At 39.4% G+C, this 23919-nt stretch overlaps 1 protein-coding gene across 13 annotated transcripts in view; it reads left to right on the plus strand.

Annotated features, from left to right (window-relative positions):
* Positions 1 to 23919, plus strand: part of BCL11B (BCL11 transcription factor B) — a 171237-nt gene that overhangs the window by 17245 nt on the left and 130073 nt on the right. For 10 of the 13 annotated variants that reach the window (XM_087872352.1, XM_087872360.1, XM_087872350.1 and 7 more), the window contains one exon: positions 1923 to 2291. In XM_087872352.1, coding sequence (XP_087728478.1) covers positions 1923 to 2291 — 369 coding nt within the window. Of the gene's footprint in view, positions 1 to 802; positions 968 to 1919; positions 2292 to 23919 lie in introns of those variants that run through there. The other 3 variants (XM_087872356.1, XM_087872348.1, XM_087872367.1) reach the window with 2 other exon arrangements.

Here is a 23919-nt window from a genome sequence, read left to right on the forward strand (position 1 = left end):
CCTCAATGTTGCATACTGGTTAATTGAAATAAAATAAAAATAAAAAGCCTTAAAATTACTCAGATCTGAAAGTACAACAATTTTGTAAAAGAAATTGAAAGGAAGGAAAAAGAGTTTGTGACATTACAGAATTGGGACCTTGGAATAAAAAAAATGATTGATATTAAGGTCATCCTCTGAGCAGGACTGTTAAGAGTTGAAAAAGATTGAAGTAGCCTACTGAACCTACTCAGTTGGAAGCATGGTTTAGCTGTGAAAGTTTTCTGGAGAAAATTAAAGTTGTTTTTAGAAAACCCAACTGTATGAAAGACTGTTTTCATGGGTGGCATTTGAGAGACTGAATCTAGGGAGCCATTCATTCTGGACAAACCACCATGATCCATCCACAAACCAGTCTATAAGCTCAGTGTGCATTCTCAGGTGGAGCATTAAATCAGCCAGAGATTGCATGTGTGGGATTGGGTACATTTTCATTCTTACTCTGAGCCATGTCACATTAAGGTGATTGGCCAAGTTGGGGTACTGTTTCTTCCAGCCGAGCATTTAAGAAATGCAGGGGACAGAACAAAGCATGAGTGGTGTGTTTTGGGTGTGGGATCAGTTCCCTGCATTTTCTCTTAAGGCAAATGGACGTGTCACTTTCTACTGCTTGTAGACCTCAGGCTTGCTTTGTGGGTAGGGTTGAAAGAGACAGTCTTCCTGCTCAAGACAAGCCCAAGAACCTGTGACTGTCTTGTGCTGCCTTCCAAGAGATTGCAGACGTCAGGAACCACATAAACTTGTTCTCTAAACTGGTTTTGGCAAATTTGTATAAATCTCCTTCTGGCATCATTGCTGTCACCTTCTTGGAACAATAGTGATTGAAAAATCCTTTTCCCTGGAATGGCTTTCATCTTGGGAAAGACAGGCTTACGATGCCAGGAATCAGAGGCAAAACAGCTGCTCCTCCTCTGGTCATCCTGAAAAGGTGATGCAGTAAAACAGCAGTCAGATCAAACTCACTTATATACAATGTGTGTGGTGCTTTCTGTAAGCATGATTTATCCCTATATTTTTAATAAATCCTGTGACATAATTAATTTCACTGTGATGCACTGAGCACCGTTTCCATTCAAATTCATTTTTAACAGGTGCCTGCTTGTCGCCAAAGCTTTTCATGGTTATTTGACATGGCTAGTGCTACCTTGTTAGGTTAATCAGCCTCTTCACTATATTTGTAAGTCCAATGTATTGCATATTCATTGCTTCAAACAGTCCTTGGAATGGTGGCCACGGAATGGATGCAATTAAAAAATATTTTGGAGGGTGACTGGGCCATAAAAAGCTAGAAATAGGTAAAGTTCCAAGAATCTCACAGTACAATGAGCTTAATTTTACAACTTTTTTTTTGAGAAAACAACACACTATATGATCAATAAATTGTTAAAAATATCAGAAAAATCAGTAATATAAAATACTTGCAATGTCAATTATTTTTAATGGTGGGCTTCCATAGTCAAATAGTTTAGTATTGTTTCTTGCTTTATAAAGAAAAAAAGATGCTTGATTAGAGTTGCTTAACTGAATCATGGATTCTGTTACAACTTGATATAAATCTCTGGCTCTGTCCAATGCATCCTACCAGTTTTGGTTCTGGATATGACTAACAGGTCTCTACTCTCCCCTGTTATTAATCCATTGCTGTGGAGTTTGATGGTTGATTCAGAAAAGCCTAATTAGATATGCTTATTTTATTTTGCAGACAGACTTGATTGCAAAATGTACTCAGATCACTAGTGGAGACAAGCAGGGTGGGAAATAGATAAAAAAAAATTACAACTATATGAATATTTAAACCAATTGCTCTCAATTATTTTTCTTTCTTTTTTTCTTTTTCCCTTTCTCCCTGACCTTCACCTTTTTTGGGTTTCCGAACGAAGCAGAGGCTGACCACGTGGACACTGCCATCATCACCCATGAGGATGAGAGCCTAGCACTAGGAGAGCCAGTTGGGCTCAGCATTGCGTTGGGTGGAACAGACCCTGACCTATTAACCTGTGGACAGTGTCAGATGAACTTTCCCCTGGGAGACATCTTGGTTTTTATAGAGCACAAGAAGAAACAGTGCCATGGCGCTGGTGGTGCCTGCTATGAAAAGAACGTGGATAAGAGCAGTCCTCCCCCTCCATCACGCTCCGAGCTCAGGAAAGTGTCAGAGCCAGTGGAAATCGGGATCCAAGTCACACCCGATGAAGAAGACCGTGTTCTCACGCCTACAAAAGGAATTTGCCCCAAGCAGGAGAACATTGCAGGTACAGCATGTTTTACGTTCATTCATCTGCAGAGGTAGCCTTTCCTTGTCCCACCCCTTTTCTCTAAAAATGAGAGACAGGCTTCTTGACAGAATGAAAAATGCAAAATTACCTATGAGCAGTGCATAAGGCCATAACAGACTTTGAGGATCCTCTTGATTCTAAACCTCGGAATCCAGTTGATCCCAGTTTGTAAAGGGTTTAGTTGGATCCTTGAATTGTGGAATGCCCTCTGAAAATCTGCTTGTTTTTAGTGATAACTTTTAGTCTGTGTTGTGTCAGTTGTTCAGATATAACAGACTGTTATGATTCTCCAGCCTGAGAAGTCAGATATTGTCCCTTAAATCATCTCCTTATCCCATCTTTGCTTGCATTCAATAATTCATTACGACTTTCTACTGATAATTCTTAGCTCTGTGGATTGGCATGGACACTTAAGGACTAGGTATTTTCACATTTTGCAGACCCCCCCCCAAAAAGTCAAAAAGATCCTAGAAATTAAAATTTTAGAACACTTACTTGAACTTGCATATTTTTCCAATGAGAATGGTGTCATCATGATTGTAGTTGTCTAATCTTTAACTTTGAAAGTATTGTAGCCAAAGGTACACACAATATTTTCAAAGGGTAGAGAGAATTGCAGTGAAAAGCAATGATGCCTAATCAGAGGTGGAGACATCACATATGTGGGGAGGGTCTTTTTTTCCCTTTGGATTTCATGGGTTGGGGAGGGTTTTTTTTTTTTACAGCCATGTTGAGCTTACTTTAGGAAATCTGGCAGAGTTTTTGTGCATTTCCTACCTCAATCAGTGGAAATTACTGGTGATTTGGGTGAGTTAAAGTTTACGAGAGGCTTGTTGATAGCAGAAAAGATGTTGAGGGGCCATACCTCATATCAGATCGCTCAGCACTGTTTGAAATTTTACAAAAGGCAGCCTTCCCATAGCTTAATACTCCTTAGCTATTTCTTTGGTAAATATCAGTACACAGTATCCAGGCAGAAGAATATCAGGACTATATAAGAAGATAAGACTCCGTTGAATTTTAAAGTAGTTATTTAATAGAGATGCATTTAGTGTATGCTAGTGTATACGGAACAGTGAGAGAACAGGGCAGTTGTTCAATGGGAATATGATATATTTCTGAAGAAAGGGATAGTTATGACCTACAAATATAAAACAAGTTTAATTTGCATAATCCTTTCTCCCTAGTTAGTCTGTTGTTCATATGTGTGTGAATGTGCGCGTGCACACACGCACATATATATTTAAAGTTTTAAAGACAACATAAACATTAACACAAACTAATCCAGAAAAAAGAAAACAAAGGAAGAAAAAGAGAAAGAAAAGAAAAAAGACATAAATGTAGAAAGAAAAAAATAAAAATAAAAAGGAAGGAGGTTTCTGATTTCCTTTGCAGAAAAAATCATTACAAAATTACCTCTTACTGTATATTTTAAAAAAGCTTATTGTTTTCTATTATTCATTTTTTCTAATCATTAAAATCACAACTTATAAGTACATTTCTTTTCTCTTTCATGCAGAAAGTCTATAAGGGTTTCCAGTCAGCTTTAAGTGCATATATTGTCTTTTCTCTAATCAAGAAAGTCAGTTTAGCCATCTCTGCAAGTTACATCATCTTCACCTATTGTAGTGAAGTGGAGAGTTCTATTGTGGAGAGTGTCAAATTTTTCTACTCTTTGACCATATAGTAATCTCACTGCAGTTCTCATATATAAAAGAAAGTTCCATGACTTTTTTCGAATTGTCTCTCCTTTAATCTCAAAAGAAAAGTCTTCAGTTTCTATTGTAAATTTGTCCTTAATACTCTTCTGAATTACTGTATTTATTTGTATCCAAATACTTTGGCTTTTTTGCACATCCACCACGCATGATAAAATATCCCTCATGTTGTTCACATGTTGTTTTAGTTAGGCTGTTGTTCCGGTGGGATGGTCTTGTGATTTTAAAGTGAAGATTCTATAGGTTTTTACCCATACAAATCTGTTGCTCTCTACCACATTCTTAGTTTTGCATTGCAGACAAGGAAGTTGGATGCTTCTGGCTTACCTAGAACTGATCTTATTGGCTTCATAGCCTTTGAACAGGCCTGTGGCTTCTAATGTTTAGGTGTCCCAACCGTTTCTAAGAAAAAAGGGTTGTATAAATAATTATGCATGCTTTGTTTCTGAAATTATTTTTTTTGCTAGTTAAGAATAAAATGAATATGAACTTGTCTGAAGTCACAAGAACACAATATTTTTATTTCTATGGTGTTTGGGATGTTCTTGTAAGCATGGGCATGTAAAGGCCTTCCTGAGACTGTGTTCAGGGAATGAGTGGCCTGTACTTAGCAGATTACCACATTATTAAAGAGCAGGGGTGCGCAAATATGGCCCCTTTATAACCTGTGGACTTCAACTCCCAGAATTCCTGAGCCAGCTTGGCTATCTCAGGAATTCTGGGAGTTGAAGTCCACAGGTTGTAAAAGGGCCACATTTGCCCACCCCTGTTAAAGAGGCATTACAGAAAGAGGCTGGCTTTCTGAGAGAAATTGACCCCCCCCTTTTAAGTCCTGGATAGTTATCATAAACGTACTTGGCCTCTATCTAGTCAAGCTGCAATCAGTTGAATCTTATTTTAACAATTAGAACAGGCTGCACCTGAATAAATTGTCTCTAGCAGGATAGGAACCTTCATGACTTGCCAGTCAACTTAGAGCTGCTGTGAGTTATAGACGTAAGAGCTATATAGCTCAGGAACTTCTGGAAAAGCCTGGACTGATGGGCAGAGAAACAATGGCTTTTGTGTTAGATCTGTTTTGTTTTTAGAAATGTCTAGTCTTCCATTTTTCCATTGCTTTGGCTTTAGCATGCTCTCTGGATAATTCCTAGGCCTCGAAGGAGGATTTCCCTGGAGTTTTGAGGTAGGACTAGAAAAGACTCTTATCTGAAACCATGGATAATTGTTGCTACCCAACACTGCTACTAGGTAGAGGCATCAATGATCTGACTTCATATAAAAAGATTCCTATATTTGTAAGTTATAAAAGACATACCCCTCATTTTCACTTATACAGGTAATCCTCGATGTATCACTGCAATTGACCCCCAAATTTCCATTGCCTAGCAAGACAGTTATTAAGTGAGTTTTCCGTTTTATGACCTTTCTTGCCACAGTTGTTAAATGAATCACTGTTGTCGTTAGTAACACAGTTGTTAAGTGCCTCTGGCTTCCTCATTGGCTTTGCTTGTCAGAAAGTCACAAGAGGTGATCACATGACCCCAGGACACTGCAAGTGTCATAAATACATGCCAGTTGCCAAGTGTCCGAATTTTCATCATGCGACCATGGAGATCATAAGTGTGAAAAACTAGTGTGAAAAATAAGTCATTTTTTCAATGCCATTGAATGGTCGCTAAATGAATTGTTACAAGTCAAGGACTATCTGTAGTGAGTTTTAAATTAGGCTTCCTATTGCCAAAACACAAGACACTGAATCTGCTATATTAAAGTTGGAAGATATGATAACTTCAGTGTAACCTAATATAGCTCTACTTTTAGGTGTAAAATTGTCACTTTGAGTCAGGTTTGACTCCTGGAAATTACATGAAAAAGTCCCTGCAGTTTGCTTGGCGACATTTTTGACTGTAGTTTGCTGTTACCTTCTTCCTAGGGCTGAGAAAGGGAGACTATGAAGTCTCTTAATTGGTTTCATGCCTAAGTCAGGACTTGAACTCATATTCTTCCCAGTTAACAGCAAAACACCTTTAACAGATACACCAAGTTATTAGACTAGAAGTGGAGAGATGTGAGTTTTACTCTTGTCTTAAGTATGGGTATCAACTGGGTGATTTGGGGCTATTCACTTCTCAGTAAGGAGAAAATGGCAAGCCCCTTCTGAAAATATTGCCAAGAAAACTGCAGAGGCTTGTTCATATAATCACCAAGAATCAAGACTGATTAAACATCCCCCCCAAAAAAACCTTTACACAGGCATAATCTGTGTAACATGATCGGTAAAAGAGTTGCATAAATTTGTCCTTGACTTTCAGACTTCACAAATCACAGGGCAGCTATGGAATTCACTTTCAAATTGTGTAAGTTATTTATATCTGCACATTTACACTTTGCACCTTTAAAGGTTATTTTCCCCCTACATGCTGAGTTTAGTTTTGGACCATATCCCAGCCTTTTAGAATAAGAGATGCCTGTTGAATATGCAGCGGAATCCCTTTGTAGTTTATCCATCAAAAATGACATAAAGAAAAGTTCTCTTGGAGCTGAACTTGCTCCTCCTGGTGATTTAAAGAACATATCCATGGGATTTGCTTGGCAACAATATACAAATAGTTTGAGATTGTCTTGTCTTCCCAGGATAGATCTGAAATTCTCTAAAGATCTCTATCCAACCTACCAATCAGGTCTAACCATCTTCAACTTCCAAGTCCAGATACCTATTCACAACCTCATCCCAAAAAATTACTATTGGGCTATTAAGTGACAGTAAATGCATACTTTATTTGTATTTACTGTGCATAGTTCTTTTTAAAATTCAGAAATAGCAGACACAGGCTACTGTAGAAATGCTACTGGCAGAATCTCAGAAATAGGAAACAGTTAAGTGTTTACCTTTCATGATGTTGTGAAAAGTAATTATTCTGAACTTGCAATTTGAATGATGAGGAATTCCTCTTTGGTACCAATGGATATTTTCCTTCCAATACAAATATTAGCTTTGAGAGAGTGAGTCTCATCAGAAGTAGTATGGAAAAAATAGTTATATTTCTCCTTTTTCTCACTAGAATCTGCTATGATTCCTCCCAGAAACAGCCAATTGTATTCTTTTAAGAAGCATGATGCAAAGATGTGCTTAATATAAATTCTAGCTTCACCCTTTTCATATCTTATAAGAAGGAAAATTCAGAGGAAGAGATATGAGCTGGTTTGGCTCTTAACGGCAGGAGAACATGAAAACCAAATTTAAACTTTGCTTCAGTGATTTTCCTTATTTATTTTTGTACTGCATTTATGTTCTACCTTTCTTGTAGGGGTTCAAGACTGTGTAAATGGCGATTACCCCTCCTTTTATCTTTTCAATAACAAGCTTGACAGGTATACAGTTATCCAGTGAGCTCCTTGGTTAAGTATGGATTTGAATTTGAATCTCCTTGGTCCCAGTCCAGCTGCTTAACTACCATACATACTGACTCTCCTGGGTAATCCTTTGCTTTCTTGTATAAACATGAAGACTTGACATTCATTTCCATGGGAAAAAAATAAAATGGTTGTCCTTGGAGGCCACGAGCTCTGTGTGGTACATGTGCCCACATGCAGACTTCATCTGCATTGATCCTTGCAATATACATCTATATGAATCACAGCAATTCTTCTTCTTCCATATTCTTCAGGCCTTTGGCTAGCAATGATATTTTGGTTGTCACATTCTCCATCTATAAAAGCTCTAGTTTTATGAAGTTGCTTTTTATTTTGGTTACCGTCAGCCAGTGGTGAAATCCAAATTTTTTTACTACCGGTTCTGTGGGCGTGGCTTGGTGGGCGTGGCAGGGGAAGGATACTGCAAAATCTCCATTCCCTCCCCACTTCTGGGGGAAGGATATTGCAAAATCTCCATTCCCATCCCACTCTGGGGCCAGCCAGAGGTGGTATTTGCCAGTTCTCCGAACTACTCAAAATTTCCGCTACCGGTTCTCCAGAACCTGTCAGAACCTGCTGGATTTCACCCCTGCCTTCAGCATACTTTCACTTTCAGAATTGCAAGCCTGCAAGTTAAAAAAAAACCCATTACTCGTCAAGTATAGGGAGAATGAGTAAGAATGATATTAAGCATACCATTAAAAAAAAGAGTTGAACTGGAGGGCTTGATTTTTTCCCAAGCAAAAAGAAAGATTAATTTGACAATGATTTTGAATCTGAAAATAAGATAAAAATATGGGGTTCATTTGATTTTTCTCTATCCAGGATTCAAATTCCTTTGGTAAAAGATGGTATTAAAATTAGGGTCAAAGCTCAAGTTCAGTATTGTTCTGTTATATTAGTTAAAGATTTTTGCTCACCTTCTCCGCTTTTTCTCTTTCTCTCTTCTTTTCTTTTTTAAAACAGCACAGGATAGTTTTCAATAGTACGATAAAAGCTTCATATTACAGCCATGGAGGATAGCCATGAAAAAAAAAAATCCTACAAAAGTCATTCACTGAAAAGGCTTTAGTGGGATATACCAAACCCCCTTATTTATTTTTCAATAGAAAGGCTTTCTGCATTAGCCAAGAAAATCAGAATCTGTATTTAACACTAAAGGTATTTCCCAGTGAGAGTCTGTAGAGCATTGTTGTTAGATTTGTTAAAAAAAAGAAAGAGACTAAATACGATTTCATAAAAGGGAAACTTAATCTCTAAAGCAGTGCACTCACTCTCTCTGTACCCCCTCCCCACTTTCCTACCTCCTCTTTTTTTTTTTTGTAATCAGCAGCCTATAATATTTTCACTTTCTCTATGACAAAAGATATTCTTAGGCTTTTCTGTGCTACGACAGGAAGAATGAAAACTTCTTTATTCTACTAAAAAATATGTAAAATAATAGAAGAATGGAGGAGATATATTTGTTCAAAGCATTTAAAACGTTATTTTAATCAAAGGCACATAACAATTGACATGCTATGTCAGCTAAAAGGAGACTATAACATTTGAACTGCAAATTATGTTCATATTTATATTTTTTTTTTCTGCTCAACCAGCACTTTAAAACAAATTTAGAAAAAATAAATAAGAGAAGAGAAATAAAGATTAAAAGAATAAAGGGGGAAAACATCAGTGCCTCAAACGTGTAAAAGTAATTGAATATGGCAGAAGCATTAATTATTTGAGCTTAATTGAATTCTGAGGACTGCAGCCATTGCATTTCAGATAGACAAGCTCTGTTTGTTATTTCTTTGTGTGTAGATTAACAGTAAAGGAAAAGTAGATAAGTGTCCCTTATTTCTTGAAAATAAATCTGTCAATTCATGAGAAGAGCAAGTTGTTCAAAGATAACAGTCTTTAGGTTGGAAGAGGAAAAAACAGAAATAGCTTAAGAATTGTTCTCAAAGGGAATGTAGTTAGTTTTTTCAAACTCATGCCACGTCCTTAGACTTTCTTTTCTTCAGTGTGATGTATGAATGTTGCTTCCATTGCCACCCTTCCCACCACCTTTCCGAGCTGTGGCGTAACCAGATGAAGTTAAGCACTGGGTTTGGCTGAAACTTTTCTACCTTTCTTTTTCTGGGAGGCAGGACAAAAATATGTAGTGCATTAGTTCATGGGCAATACATTTCAAACAGCACCTGCAAGCACATTTGAATGTTCTCACTTTTTTAACCTGCTCCTTTCACAATTGCATCCTGGCAGAATCAAGTGACCATGTTCCTGTGGGTGCACTTGGTTTGAACTGGTATTTTTCCTATGACTACATTTCTGTTTTCTTTCCACATGTAGCTCCTGTAGTTTCAAAACCCCCTCTGTTTGGTGGTATCATAGTTGGTTTTGGTTTTTTTTTTGACAATATTAACCATTCCTTCTGTAATCCTAATGAATGATCTGAAATTCACTGTTTTCCTTCCTAGGTCTCATTAGTATTTGACAGTTTTTGTATTAGGGAATAGTTTTTTCCCACTTTTTATGTTTCTTTTTATGTTTTGTGTTGTGAAAAATGTTCTTATTCCATTAGTTTGAAAGTATATATAGAGTGATAAAAATGAGACTGTCTTGATGCACAAAAAATTAGAATTAACTGTTAAGCAATGTAAGTAGATAAATAAAATATGTATTCAATAATGAAGAAACTTTAATGATATGCAGAGGACAAATAGGGATATTTAATGTTGAACTTGTGACGTTCACATGATCTGGAGATCAAGACCTGTAAATCTTGTACATTGGAGCACAATATTTTGCACATTTGATTAGCCAGTTTATTAAATTACTATGGTGTTTGGATACTCTAAAATTACAGGAAGTCAACGTTAAAACTACTCTGCCTGTCCTAACTAGTGCTTGTATTTACAACATTTTGCTGGGTTTTAATTTATGCAGCCAGATAGGTGAATAGAATTAGTGAAAATTATGGATGGAATCATGTGAGAATGTTAAAGCATAAATCTTAGGTTTTGCAGTGCTAGCAAATAACTGTACATACTGTATATCTATAGTGATAGCCCAATGATCAGTTACATTTCTATTGTAGGAGATTTGGGTAGAATCAAGAAGGATGTCTGATTTAGGGAAGGTTTTCCATTATATACCATTATATTTTTTGTAGCTGCTGATTTGTTTAACTTACTGAATGTGGTTTTCAGAAATAAGGATGTTCAAGAAAAGCACTGTCTATAGTAACGAGCTGATGAAATAATTGTGAGCCGAATGATTTAATTTAAACAAAAATCATCTACAAATAAATCCATACTGATTCCAGGGAGATCTCGTGATGGTATACCATTCTGCATTCTCTCCAGATGGATTCCTTCCTTAAGGAGGTAGGAAACGGAAATAAAAGTCCATATGATGTGTACATTGTTTTGAAACAGGTTATCCCAGATTTCAGTAAAAAGTGTTTCCCAGACTTAATGGAGAATGCAAGTTACTGAACTGAAGGCTTTTGGATTGACCTACTATTTATTCTTCCTTCTCCCTCTTTTCAGTCATAACACATAGAAAGCTGCTGAATCAGCCTGAAGATCCTTCTCACTGTTTCCATAAATAACAAGCAAGACTGTCTATGGAGATTCTCAGTCATCCAGGTCATGGTTGTCCCAAAGGTGCTTTTTTCAAGAGGCAACTGGATTTTCTAGTTTTTCTTTGAAGACGTTTCACTTCTCATCCAGAAAGCTTTTTCTTTGAAGATATTTCGCTGCACATCCAAAAAGCTTCTTCAGCTCAAGAAGAACCTTCTTGGATGAGAAGCGAAATGTCTTCAAAGAAAAACTAGAAAGTCCAATTGCCTCTTGAAGAAAGCATCTTTGGAACAACAAGCAAGACTGTGTTGGGAAGTCTAACCTGGCATAAAAGCTTTAGCTGTTTTTTATTTTGGTTTCTCAAATTTAGTACTTGGAAAATATCATGGCTTCACATATGGAAGTTTCTAGATGGCTTTGCCAATAATTACTGATAGACCTATCTAATTCTGTGTACAGAATGGTCTGATTTTGTTTTTAAATTATTTAAAAACCAGTGTTTCATTAGTGCATATTTTGGAAGCCAATTTTATTTATTTATTATTGATTTATTTATAGCATATGTAGTTTCCCATTTTTTAAAAAATCTGAAAGCAGTTTACAGTAGAATTAATTTTCTTCCCTATACTATGTATGAACTGTACATAATTTCTTACATATCCTCAGCAATTTTTCTTTCCTTCCTTCGTCCCTCCCTCCCCCCTCCCCCCTCCCCCCTCCCTTCTTTTTTTGCTAAAAATCAGTGACTTTTTAGAATCAAAGATTTTTTTGCCGCAATTCTATGCCCTAATACTTATGTTTTATTCATATTACATACTAATATGGCCACTAAGGAATTTTTGGTGTCATTTTCCCCTTTGGATAGAGAGCTTGAAAAATGTAAAAAAAGTGGTATGAGGTAATTTTAAAAATTTAAAATAAAACAGGAGTGAGAAAGCATGATACTGGCAGAGATGACATAGTCTTGAAAGAGACCAGAGGCCTGGCTGACTCAAACACTGAAAAAACGCACTTGACATTTTTGCAAGATTTTTTTTGGCAATAGAATTGACAAAAATATTAATAAATATGTGCATATCTAGTGACAAAACTCTGATTTCATGATGTTTTTAGAATTTTATTTTAAAGTATAGTCCAGATTTCAAATTTGGTCCTTATAATAAGAATATAGACTTGGGTTCTTGTCAGTTTTGCGCCCCAGTTGTCCTATTTTGTCTCTATAACATTCAGCTGAAATACAATTGAAATTGTCTCATAGCAAGGATTTTTTTAAATTAAATTTTACAAGCATACTTTACATGCTTGGATGCCTTTCCATATGAAATAACTTCTTGTAAAATCAAATTTAGTTTGATAAGAAAAAGGATCCTAGCTTCTTTTTTTTACTGGCATTCTAGTACATTCTAGTATTTTTTTAACATAGTGAATCTTCAAAAAGATTTCTCCCATCCCCCTTTCCATTCCCTTGTTACAGGTGGAAATGGCACAGTCTAGAAAATTTAGGGCCATTTGACGGTTCTGATTATGTGCGTAGGTGCTTAGAAAGTGAAACCTGTGGGGGAAAGATTGCATCACATCTGTGTTTGGTGCAATGTAGCAATGTTAGCCCGCAGCTCACAGCAATAGAATGAGAGAACAACATTTAGAGTGACGAAGACCGAAGAAACCAGTAGTTGAAATTCATTAGACAGCTGTGCTAATTGCTGCAAAGACTGTAGAAGATACAACAGAAAGTCAGTTTTTAGTCCGTTCACCAAAGCAGTAGTCTCTGCTTCATGAACAAAGTACCCTCACTTTGTCTTGGACTATAATTCCCAGAATAATTAGCCAATATAGGAACAGTATAGGCTGATAGTTCAATATTTAATGAGGGTGTCAGATTTTTTCAGGGTAGTGGAGGAGAAACATATCAAAAAGAGGGTTACAATGCAGCCCCTGTCCTATGAATGTTTATTCTAGTCATTTAAATAATTAAACTGCTAGAGAGACTAAACAAATAGCAATAGCACTTAGACTTATATACCGCTTCACAGTGCTTTACAACCCTCGCTAAACGGTTTTTTACAGAGTCAGCCTCTTGCCCCCAACAATCTGGGCCCTCATTTTACCCACTTCGGAAGGATGGAAGGCTGAGTGAGATTTGAACCGCCAAATTGCAGTCAGCCGGCAGTCAGCAAAAGTAGCCTGCTACTAAAGCATTCTAACCACTGAGCCACCACATACAATATATGTACTGGAAGCTAAACATTGTCATAGGTTGCTGTGAAAAGAAGCTGTTTGAAAAATGTAGAATTGTTATTTTTCCTCCAAATTAAGTAAAATACATGTATGTTGCATGAATGATTATTAACTCAGTGGCATGGATTAGCTTTCCTTATATTATGACAGCCAATTATTATTGCTGTCTACCTAGAGACAGTCATTTACATTGTGTACCATTATGGATTCAGGCACCCCATATTAGCATTTGGGAGTCAGACAAGCCATCATGGCATCTTCAGTAGATAGAAGTAAAAGACATGTTGCTGGTTACGATGGAAAGAATTATTTTGAGTTCCTGCAGTAGCAGATAGATTGAAATCAAAAGGCTGAAAAAGCACTGAACTAGGACTGTATGCTGGGTACTAGTCAGGTCAAAGGGAGTATGGATTGTGATATATGTACGTTGGTTGATAGAATCAGGACTGAGTGTAGACAAGAACTAGAAGAGAATCAAGAATTATCCTAGGAAATTGGAGCCAGAGGACAAAACTACCAATTGCAGCTCATGAACTCACCAAAATAAATCAGGTCTCAAAGATAGTCTCATACTAAACACAAAGTATTTCATAGCCCTTCCTGTCTAGAAAGAGCTAGTAACCTTTTTGGGTGGACAGTGTCATCCTAGAGCTTAACACATCATTTCTTTCAGCTAGGTGCTCTCCAGGTATGTTGAATTTCACCTGCCATAATTTTCAACCAGGAGAGCATCAGGTTGAAAGATGCTTGACTAGAAAGTTTCACTACCCTTGGAGATATTTATTGCTTGAAGCAGCTTCATAAATGGTTGAACGTTTTAATCTTAGTAGCTGTAATCCTTGATAGCTGGTAGATAATCCATAGTAGTCATAACTGAGATAATCAGACCCCATCCACAGTGTTCTGTCCAGTTCTGGTCAGCACCTTTTAAGAAAGATTCAGAGAAAATGGAATAGTGTAATTGATGTGACCTAGGCTTGCTTAGTCATTACAAGACACAATTAGTCCCAAACAAACCTATTTTACTATAACAGCTGAGAATTACTTCATTCCCAGCTTAGTCCAAATTAATTCCAAAATAAGTCCTTCAGAAAAAGTCCTTTGGGCTTATCACAAACCTTTATCTTCTTTGGCACCCTGCCAAAGGCCTTTCTTGGCAAAGCCCCACAAAGTTCAGAAACAAGAGACGCTGACTGGAAACAAAATTAACAACGTTGCTTTCCTGCAAAGGGCCCACGTGCCTTTGCTCCTCTTTTAAGAGGAGGGGCCAATTATCTCCTGGCCTTACTCCCGAGTCGTCCCTTTTGCTTTAACTGCTCTTGCCTTCTGGGAGCTCTGTGCATGTGTGCACTAGGAACAGGCTCCTGCTGTTCCTCTGCCTCTCTGATGTTAGACTCTGGAGGCTCTGGAGTCCGTGCATAACTCCCAGATGGCCCTGGCCCCATCTCTGCCTCCGACGCAGAACCCTTGTCCGGGCCTTCCCCAGACTCCAGGACTGGCCCATGGTCCTCTCCAGCCTCCTCACTGTCTGACTCCGCTGCCAGCTCCGCAGGCTGCTGGTAGACCACAACAATAGTGAACATTAACAAGGACTGGAAATGTAAGGAGGATAGATTGAAGGAACTGAGTATATTCCATCTTTGTAAAAGATAACTGAGGACTGTATACAAAAGTTACTGTGACTTAGCACCCCAAGTTTTAGTCTCACAACTATCCTGTGATAAATTAGGCTAGACACAATAACTAACCAAGATGCAAAAAGCTTTTGTGCCAGAAAGTTAAACTTCACATTATCATAATTATGAAGTGTGCTGCTGTCCTGTTTTTTTTACTTGAAAGTAAGTATGTGGGGCTCTGATCTGAATTATAATCATGGCACATGGAAGTAGATAATTTAGGATTCCTTTCCCAAAGCCACTTCCTTCCTCAAATTCGTTTCACATGGAAGGATTTAAAGGAGAAGTCTCTATTGTGGCCTCTTGTGCTTTCTTTGAAGAAAAAGGACAAAAATCAGTAGGTATAATCAAACTACAGTGATGTTCTATATCTTTGGTCTGGCATCTGAATGCTACGGAGACAATTCCAGGCTAACAGCCTCAGTTTGAAATGATCATCTGTGCTTTTATAATTGAAGGCTCTTCGCTTATTGTGTGTGGGAGAAGTGAAATTGGCTAATTAGTTGCTTCTGTCTTACATGCTCCTGGCAGATTTATGTTCATAGTACAGAAGTAGACTAGCCACAAGCAGGTGTCAATGATATAATCTTCTGTTGCATTGTACTATGTATATAACTTGCCCAATTCATACTTCAGCTATGGTGAAAAAAGGAAGGCTAGCATACTGCATCCTACAGGGCATCCTCCATCTCCATTTTGGGAGAAATTACCATAAGCAGAGTCTATAGTTTACCAGCATATTTTCTGCATAAATACCTTGAAATCAGGGAAACCATTGAGAGGTGAAATGAATAGTCACCTTTACTGAATTCTAGACCACATACATTTATAGAGCATCTTTATCTCTACTGGCTTTGGACTCTTATTTTCTCAGTTTATCTATTTAAGTGAAAATACGTTAGATAAGAGAAGCAAGCAGTACTGCTTGTTGTTTTATGGGATATAAGTTACAGAGGGATGAATCTGTAAATTACACTAATTTTATGAATACTGTATATGCTTGTGGATAAACATGCTCTCAAATTTTTAACCAAAATACTATGACAAATCTACCAATTGCAGATAGGCCAGTATTATTTTGGTTAATAATGTGCAGTTTGTTTATTTATTTATTAAATTTATATGCTGCCAACCTCACTGTTGAAATGATTCTGGGGTTTGCTGTAAATGGGCTTCTATGAGGTATATGGATCCTTTAAAAAAGTATTACCACAGTAATAGTAATATACTGTACCACAGTATAACCTCACAGATAAGCCCATCTGTGGAGAAGCTGAAACAAATTTTTGGCTTATCTGCGAGTATATACAATATATAAAATTCAATTAAATAAGTTTGAGGGCTTTTTTTTTTTAAAAAAAACAAGCACTAATTTGTTATAGACTTTGGTGCATATTTCTCCATATATATGAATTCTAGTTTGCCATTTTGTCTAAGGTGAATTGTTTTCCTATTTGTCCTAACACATACAGTATTTAGGTACACTTTTTCAATGATCATACATATTTTTGTATAAATTTACCTTAACATGCATTTTTATTCTTTCTAATTGTGTGGAATGGTGAAAAGAAATTATATAAAAGTAGTTGGGACTCTATCTTACTATTGGCAAGATCATTTTTAGACGTGGGCCAGTAGTAGAAATTGATAAAAGAAATATAGAGTTAAAGAGTCAGATGAAGAGGAAAAGTATCTTTATAAGAAAAGTAGTTGGGCAATGGCTTGAGATGTTGTTTAATTGCTCCATTGTAAGCTGTTTCCCTCTTGGCCCAGAGCGTCAAAGTGTTTGTAATGTACTCCATGCTTCCCATGGCACATGGAAGCATCAGACACATTTGGCTAGTGGAAAGAATTTCAGAAACTATGCTTTAGCATATTCTCCATATCTTGGTTCATGATTGCAAAATTCAAAGAACTGCACATTTCAGATAAGTTTTTATTCACAAATTGTTTGAAAATGCAAAAATTACATAACAATACTCCTCATCCATGTACTATATGCAAAAAAACCCACAGGATTAGAGTGCTGGGTATAACCTTATAATTCTGCTTTACAAATTAAATAGCTTTGAAACAGGTATGCTACTTTTAATTACTTTTCTGCTCACTATTGGCATCAGCCATAGCTAGCTGTTTCATTATAAACAATTAAGTTAGCCTGTGTACTAAAAAGAGGCAGTGGGAATAGTGTATTAATATATTGTTTTTATATTCTGCCCCATAATACCACTATCATCTAATTTTATAGAAATTAACTCGTTTTAAATGATCTTACTCAAGAATATACAGAAATTATATACAATGCAGATGATTGTAACAGAAACACTTAACTGTCCTAATGATAGTGTTATTTAGGCTTATAGTGCTTCTCCGAAGGAAAGAAACGGCAGTCAGATTGGGGAAGACTTCCTCTATGCAGCATGGACCGAGTCTGCTCAAATTTGCATAGCTCCGCCCTCCTGTCCCAGTGTTTCGACTCGGTTTATGCTGGATAGACGTGTCTTCCAGCCTAGCCTGTCTGAGTTGCTAAATTCTATAGTTTCTAGTGCTTTTCTCTACAATTTATTGACATCTAGACTGCTGATTATCGCCACTAGCTGGGGAGCCGGCTCCGAATCTGTCGCCTGTCAGATTCCACGTTCGGCGATTTCTTTCATCATTATCGGCCTTCCGATCGCTGCTGAAGGCCTCCGCTGCGTTTCAAAGGCTTTCACCTAGCAGCTCATATTTCGGCTAGAGCCTTGCCTCGCTGTGACTAATATCGCAGTAATAGCCTTGAGCTAGCGATTTCTGTAAGCCTCCTGCATAGCGGAGCACTTAAACACCCAGGAGCCTGCGATTCATCTGGTCTCTCCGCCTGATGATGTTGGAGCGTGGATCGCCTCAGTGAGTTTGTTCGCTGTCAAATTGGCGCACATTTTCCCACGGCAGCCATTTTAAGAGCCCTGAATATTTTTGTGATGGCTGAGAGATCTGGACGCAAGAGCAGTCATCCCAGCTTGGCATCGGGCCACAGCCACCATCTGGGCGACCCTTTGGAGGGTCCGTCTGTGCAGCCCCGCCATCAAAGAGGGCCAAGAGTAAGAAAGCCTCCGTGGCCCCTGCTATTGCCTCCTCATCCAGGGAGGAGCAGCGTCGCCATAAGGCGATTGAAAAGGTGTTTTCCAGGGCTTCTGCTCAAGCTCAGCCTCCTCCCCCACTGCCTGCCTCGTGACCCCTTCTACATCAGGGTCCATTAACCAGGAGGATGGCCGGGTCTCCAGGGATTTGTCTCCGGATCGTCCCCCTTTGGCAGGCCCTGTTCCTCCCCCTGGAAAGGAGCCCTTGTTTCAGACTGTCTCTGAGGCTCCCACCCCACAGAGCTCTTCGCCTGCTCCGGACCTTACTGATCCGCCCAGTCAGGCAGCTCCTCTCCAATTGCCACAAGCCTTTGAAATCCTTTTGACTAGGGCAATCCGAGAAGGCTTTGCTCAATGTCTGCAGCACTGCAGCTCCCTTACACAGCAGGGAGCTGCAGTGGCTCCTCCTGCCCCACCAGCGATCCGGACGGAGCAACTCGCTGTCCCTCCTCCAGCATGTCATCTCTTCTCTCCGGTTGTGGATCTCGGATGCTATCTTGAAGGGCAGCAGTTACCGGGAGCCATGTCGTCTCGTCCTCACAACGGACGCCAGTTTGACGGGCTGGGGTGCCCACCTGCAACATCACATGGCTCAGGGTCAGCAGTCCCTTCGCGATCGTCAGCGCAAAATCAATTACCTGGAGCTGCAGGTGGTCCGCTTGGCCCTCATCCACTTCCGTGCTCAGGTGGAGGGGAAGGACATTCTCATCCTGACGGACAACATGTCCACAAAAGCGCACATCAACAAAATGGGGGGCACCCACTCCACATCCCTGCTAGAGGAGACCGTTCTACTCGGCTGCTGGGCCGAGGCCCACCTCAACTCCATCAAGGCGGATCACATTTCCAGGATGGCAAATGTTCAGGCAGATGCCCTCAACCGCACTGTCGACCACAGGGAATGGAACCTCCCTCTGGCTCTTTTTCAAGACATAGCGAACTGGTTCGGGAGCCCCTTAGTCGACTTCTTTGCCTCTTCTGCGAACCACAAGCTGCCCAGGTACTTCTCGCGCTACCTGGACCCTCAGACCGAAGCTACGAACGCCCTACGCAGTCCTTGGCCGCTGGGCCTGATGTATGCGTTTCCTCCCCTGCCGCTCATCCTTCGGGTTCTCCGGAAGCTACTAGACGAGGAGGCGGAACTTGTTCTCATTGCTCCTCATTGGCCTCATCGGCCATGGTATGCAGACCTGATCTCGCTGTCGGTAGCCGCCCATTGGCGCATTCCGGACAACAGAATAGCTCTGACAGGGATCCCTTCGCCATCTGGATCCTGCATGGCTCCATCTAACCGTCTGGAGGCTGAGCGGCTCCTCTTGACGATGGCCAGCATACCCTCCCAGGTTATTTCCACCATCCAAGCTGCCCGCTGTCCTTCAACTACCTGAATTTATGAGGCCATGTGGTGCTCCTTTTCCTCCTAGTGCCAACGTTCCTCCGTGAACCCGCTGTCTGCTTCGGTTGTTCAAGTCCTCTCCTTCCTTCAGGATGGATTCGAGGCCGGCTTGGCTCCAAATACACTCCGTCGCCAGGTGGCGGCCATCGCTTCGATCCTCTCCTGTGGTTCTCCAGACTCTCTCGTCACCCGTACATATGCAATTTTCTACGCGGTGCGGTTAACCTCCGCCTGCCTACCATTCATCGATACCCTACCTGGAACCTCAACAAGGTTCTTACCGCGCTGACTTTGTCTCCGTTTGAGCTTCTCCGTCAAGTTTCCCTTCGCTTTTTGTCATTCAAGGTCTCATTCCTCATCGCCATCACCTCCGCTCGTCGTATATCGGAGTTAGCGGCTCTTTCGATCCGCAGTGACCTCTGTATATTCCATAGGGACAGGGTGGTCCTTCGACTTGATCCGGCTTTCCTTCCAAAAATCAATTCTGTATTCCACCGGGCGCAGGAGCTTGTTCTCCCAGATTTTTGCCCGCGCCCAGCTCATAGATTGGAACACTCCTGGCACTCCCTCAACGTCCGCAGGGCCCTGAGGATTTATATTGCTAGAACTGCTTCCCTACGCAAGACGGAGGCTCTCTTTATTTCCTTTCAGTTGGGATCCATTGGGGCCCATGTTAAGAGTACTACTCTGGGCCGCTGGATCAGGGCCACCATAGCTACAGCCTATCTACAACAGCGTCTTCCCATGCCACACCATGTCATGGCACATTCAACCAGAAGTGTGACAACGTCTGCTGCGTGGGCTACCCAAGAGCCTCTGGAGGAGATCTGTCGGGCTGCTATGTGGATTTCTGTTTCTCCATTCATCCGACACTACCGTATGGACTCCTTTGCATCTGCAGATGTGGCCTTCGGCTGGCGGGTTCTGCAGGAGGTGCTTCGCTCCTAGGTCTTTCGGGCCGGAGTTTCCCTCCCTAGTGGATATGCGGTTTTGGTATGTCCCCAATCTGACTGCCGTTTCTTTCCTTCAGAGACTGGATGTTGGTCTTACCTGATACGTCCTTTCTCGATCAGAAAGAAATGGCAGTTAGCCTCACCCTTGGTTTCCGGCCCTCAGGATTGGCTGGGGTGGGTGGACATTAATTCTTTGTCGTTCCAGGAAGACTCGTCAGTCTGCGCCAACGCCCTTGCCGAAACACTGGGACAGGAGGGCGGAGCTATGCAAATTTGAGCAGACTCGGTCCATGCTGCATAGAGGAAGTCTTCCCCAATATGATTGCCGTTTCTTTCTGATCGAGAAAGGACGTATCAGGAAAGACCAACGTCCAATCCAGATGTATATAATTGCAGCAATAAGCTTGCTATGAGTCCATACTTAGGTCTGTTCAAATGCCTGTCTTTCTTGTTTGTTATTGAATATGGTAGCACACCTTTTTCCTGGCCTCTTGAAGAGAACTACTTTCTCCTTTCCTTTTGGAACACTTTTTCATGTTTTAAAATGCTGCGTTTATATGTGTTAAGTAAAGGTAAGGAATAATTATTCCTCTGGTTAAATATATAGATGGCTGTGTAGAAGCCTAAACTAGACTTTTCTAGTTTGGTACATCTGAATGCACTCTGCAATTCATGTTAACTCTACTGATTTACATCAACTATGGAGAGATATTCTCTTAATTATTGTCCGACCGTATCCCATTCTTATCTATTGGTCATAAAATCTGGATTTTCAGTGCTGTTTGGGGTGTCCCATGTCATCTTTTATTGCGGCTGTTTTTATCTCATTTTATCTAGGTTTTTAATTGTTTTAACTAAGTATTAGATTTTGTAAGCCACCAAAGTCTATTGGAGTAAACAGCCACAACAAATGTACTTATTTTTTTTTTTTAAATCTATTCACATGTATAAATTTCTTATGGATAAAATTGTATAATCAAAATGTGTTTTGTGAAAGTCACTTTTTATTTTTAAAAGATGCATAGAGACAAAAGGAAAGGATTTGAAGTGTAATTTTGTCATTTTGACTGGAGCAGAATTTTTGTTACATGAAGAATCCTACTCCTTGCTCCTTTGGGTAGCAACCAATGATCTATGTATCCTTTTTACATCTTTCTCATTGTATTGTGTATTAGAAGATAAGATTGGCCCCCACTTTGACACTCTTTCCCAAGGCTCTGAAGACCTGGTTTGATTCCACCAAGTACCTTATTTGACTGATCATTGTCTCCAGGGAGCTCGGGGATTATTGCTTTTTATTGTTTTTTATATTGGGTTTTTATCTTTGTAAGCTGTCCAGAGTCACTGAGAGTAAGTTGGGAAGCTATATAAATTTTCTTTCCTTCCTTCTTTCTTTCTTTCCTTCTTTCTTTCTTTCTTTCTTTCTTTCTTTCTTTCTTTCTTTCTTTCTTTCTTCCTTCCTTCCTTCCTTCCTTCCTTCCTTCCTTCCTTCCTTCCTTCCTTCCTTCCTTCCTTCCTTCCTCTCTCTCTCTCTTTCTCTCTTTCATAAAAAGAAAGAAAGAAAGACTTTTAAGAAGTAATACCAACTTGCCCAAGCAATTGAAGTAAAATATGAGCAATATATGTGAGCATAATGTATGTATGAGAAGTACTTGGTTGCAATATGTTCCATCTTTCCGAAGTCAGTAAAATGAGGACCCAGATTGTTGGGGGCAATATGCTGACCCTGTAAAACCGCTTAGAGAGGGCTGTAAAGCACTGTGAAGTGGTATATAAGTCTAGCTGCTATTGCTATGTCAGATATATATTCTAGTATTGAAGACCTGTCCATGTATATTCATTCTTTTGTTTCAGGTCATAGAAAATTAATCTAATTTATTTATCATTGTTCACTCTTTGAGTTGGGAAGTTGCATCTTAATGTAATCGAAATTCAAATTCTAGTGTTTGAAAATGTATGCAGTTGGCCCAGTGGTGAAATCCTCCGTGGGTTGCCACCAGTTCACTGCCCGCACATGCACAATGCGTGTCAAATGTACGCTGCACATGCACACATGTGCAGTACACACCAAATGTGCTTTGGGCAGAAAAAGGAGCCATTTGAAGGTAAGTAGAACAGTGAGGGTGGGAAACAGCTGTGCCACGCAAGTTAGATTCGCTAGAAAGTAGGATTTCCTGCTTTCTAGCGAATATAAATAGCATGGCACAGTTGATCGTCGGAAATACCTGTTCAGTATTTTTTTACTATTGATTCGCCCAAACTGATAGCTTTTATTACTACCAGTTCACCCGAACCGGTGCGAACAGGTAGCATTTCACCCCTGAATTGGCCCTTATCTGCACCCCACATCCTTCATAGTTCATAGATTTAGGAATATATCTGTGTATAATATTGAAGAGGGATCCTCTTTTGAGTCTTTCTTCTTATGGTCAAGGACATGGCTTATTAATGGAGATCTGGCTTAGATACACCTAGGGGATGTTGAATCCTTGTTGTTGGATTGGTTTGCTGGTGGCTGACTGGCAGTGACTAACTTGGGTTACATGAAACCAAAGTAGCATTTGCTGGCACATGGTCATATTTTGAATTAGATTAATCTTGGCATTTACTTTCGTTGTAAAGAGGCTTCATGTTTATTTAATCTTTACATTACCAAAAAGACTTGGATCTAACTTGGATCTAGCCTTTTATTCAGCTATAACAAAAGGAATCTGCAGTTCTTGTTCTCACTTTAGTCTACATCTTCACAGTTCCTTTTACCAATGCACTTTGGGAGATGGATTGTCAGCAGAAGAGGTGATCCTTCTAAATTAGGGGTGAAGATCTTTTCCATAACAGAGCTGAATATTCTTCATGAGTCACTTTGGAGAAAAGATTGGGAAACACGGATTGATATGTATAAATAGCTGTTGAGGAAAGAGGTAATACTAAGCATGACACATTTTGGTGATGTATCACTTACAGGTTTGTCTCTTTTCTGAATTTCCCCTTTATGTCTGACCTTCGTCATCTCAGCTCACAATACTAAGAGAGTCTATTGCAATATATGTTCATTTGTGGGTTGTTGTTTTTTTTACGCAACACTATACCAGTGCATGTTGAAAATATATGTGTGATTGGTTGGATAGTCTTTTTACAGTGAATGTCAAATGACTTGAGATACCATTTCAGTCTGATATTTTGATAAATCATTGTTGGGAGTGCAGCTGAATAAATAATACACAGTCATGTAAATCTTCAAATTGCTGCATGCAGTGTAGGTTTCCTGAAACCTAGAGATGGAAGCACTGAAGATTGAAATGTCCACGGATCAGCTAAGCAAATGAATCATGCTAAACTCAGAATCAGGAGCAGACAGATTAAGGTTAGAGAAACATATTTGTTCATGCATATAACCTCTTATTTGCACTTACCTTGATAGGAATAGCACATGCCATTCATCCTTTATAATACTTAACTATAGAGAGCTGCTTTTGTATTCACAACCAATAGCTGTTGCTGTAATAGGAAAAGACCCAGGT

This window comes from Pantherophis guttatus, chromosome 1 (genome assembly GCF_059756535.1).
Source record: "Pantherophis guttatus breed Tessera chromosome 1, ASM5975653v1, whole genome shotgun sequence".
Taxonomy (NCBI): Eukaryota; Metazoa; Chordata; class Lepidosauria; order Squamata; family Colubridae; genus Pantherophis; species Pantherophis guttatus.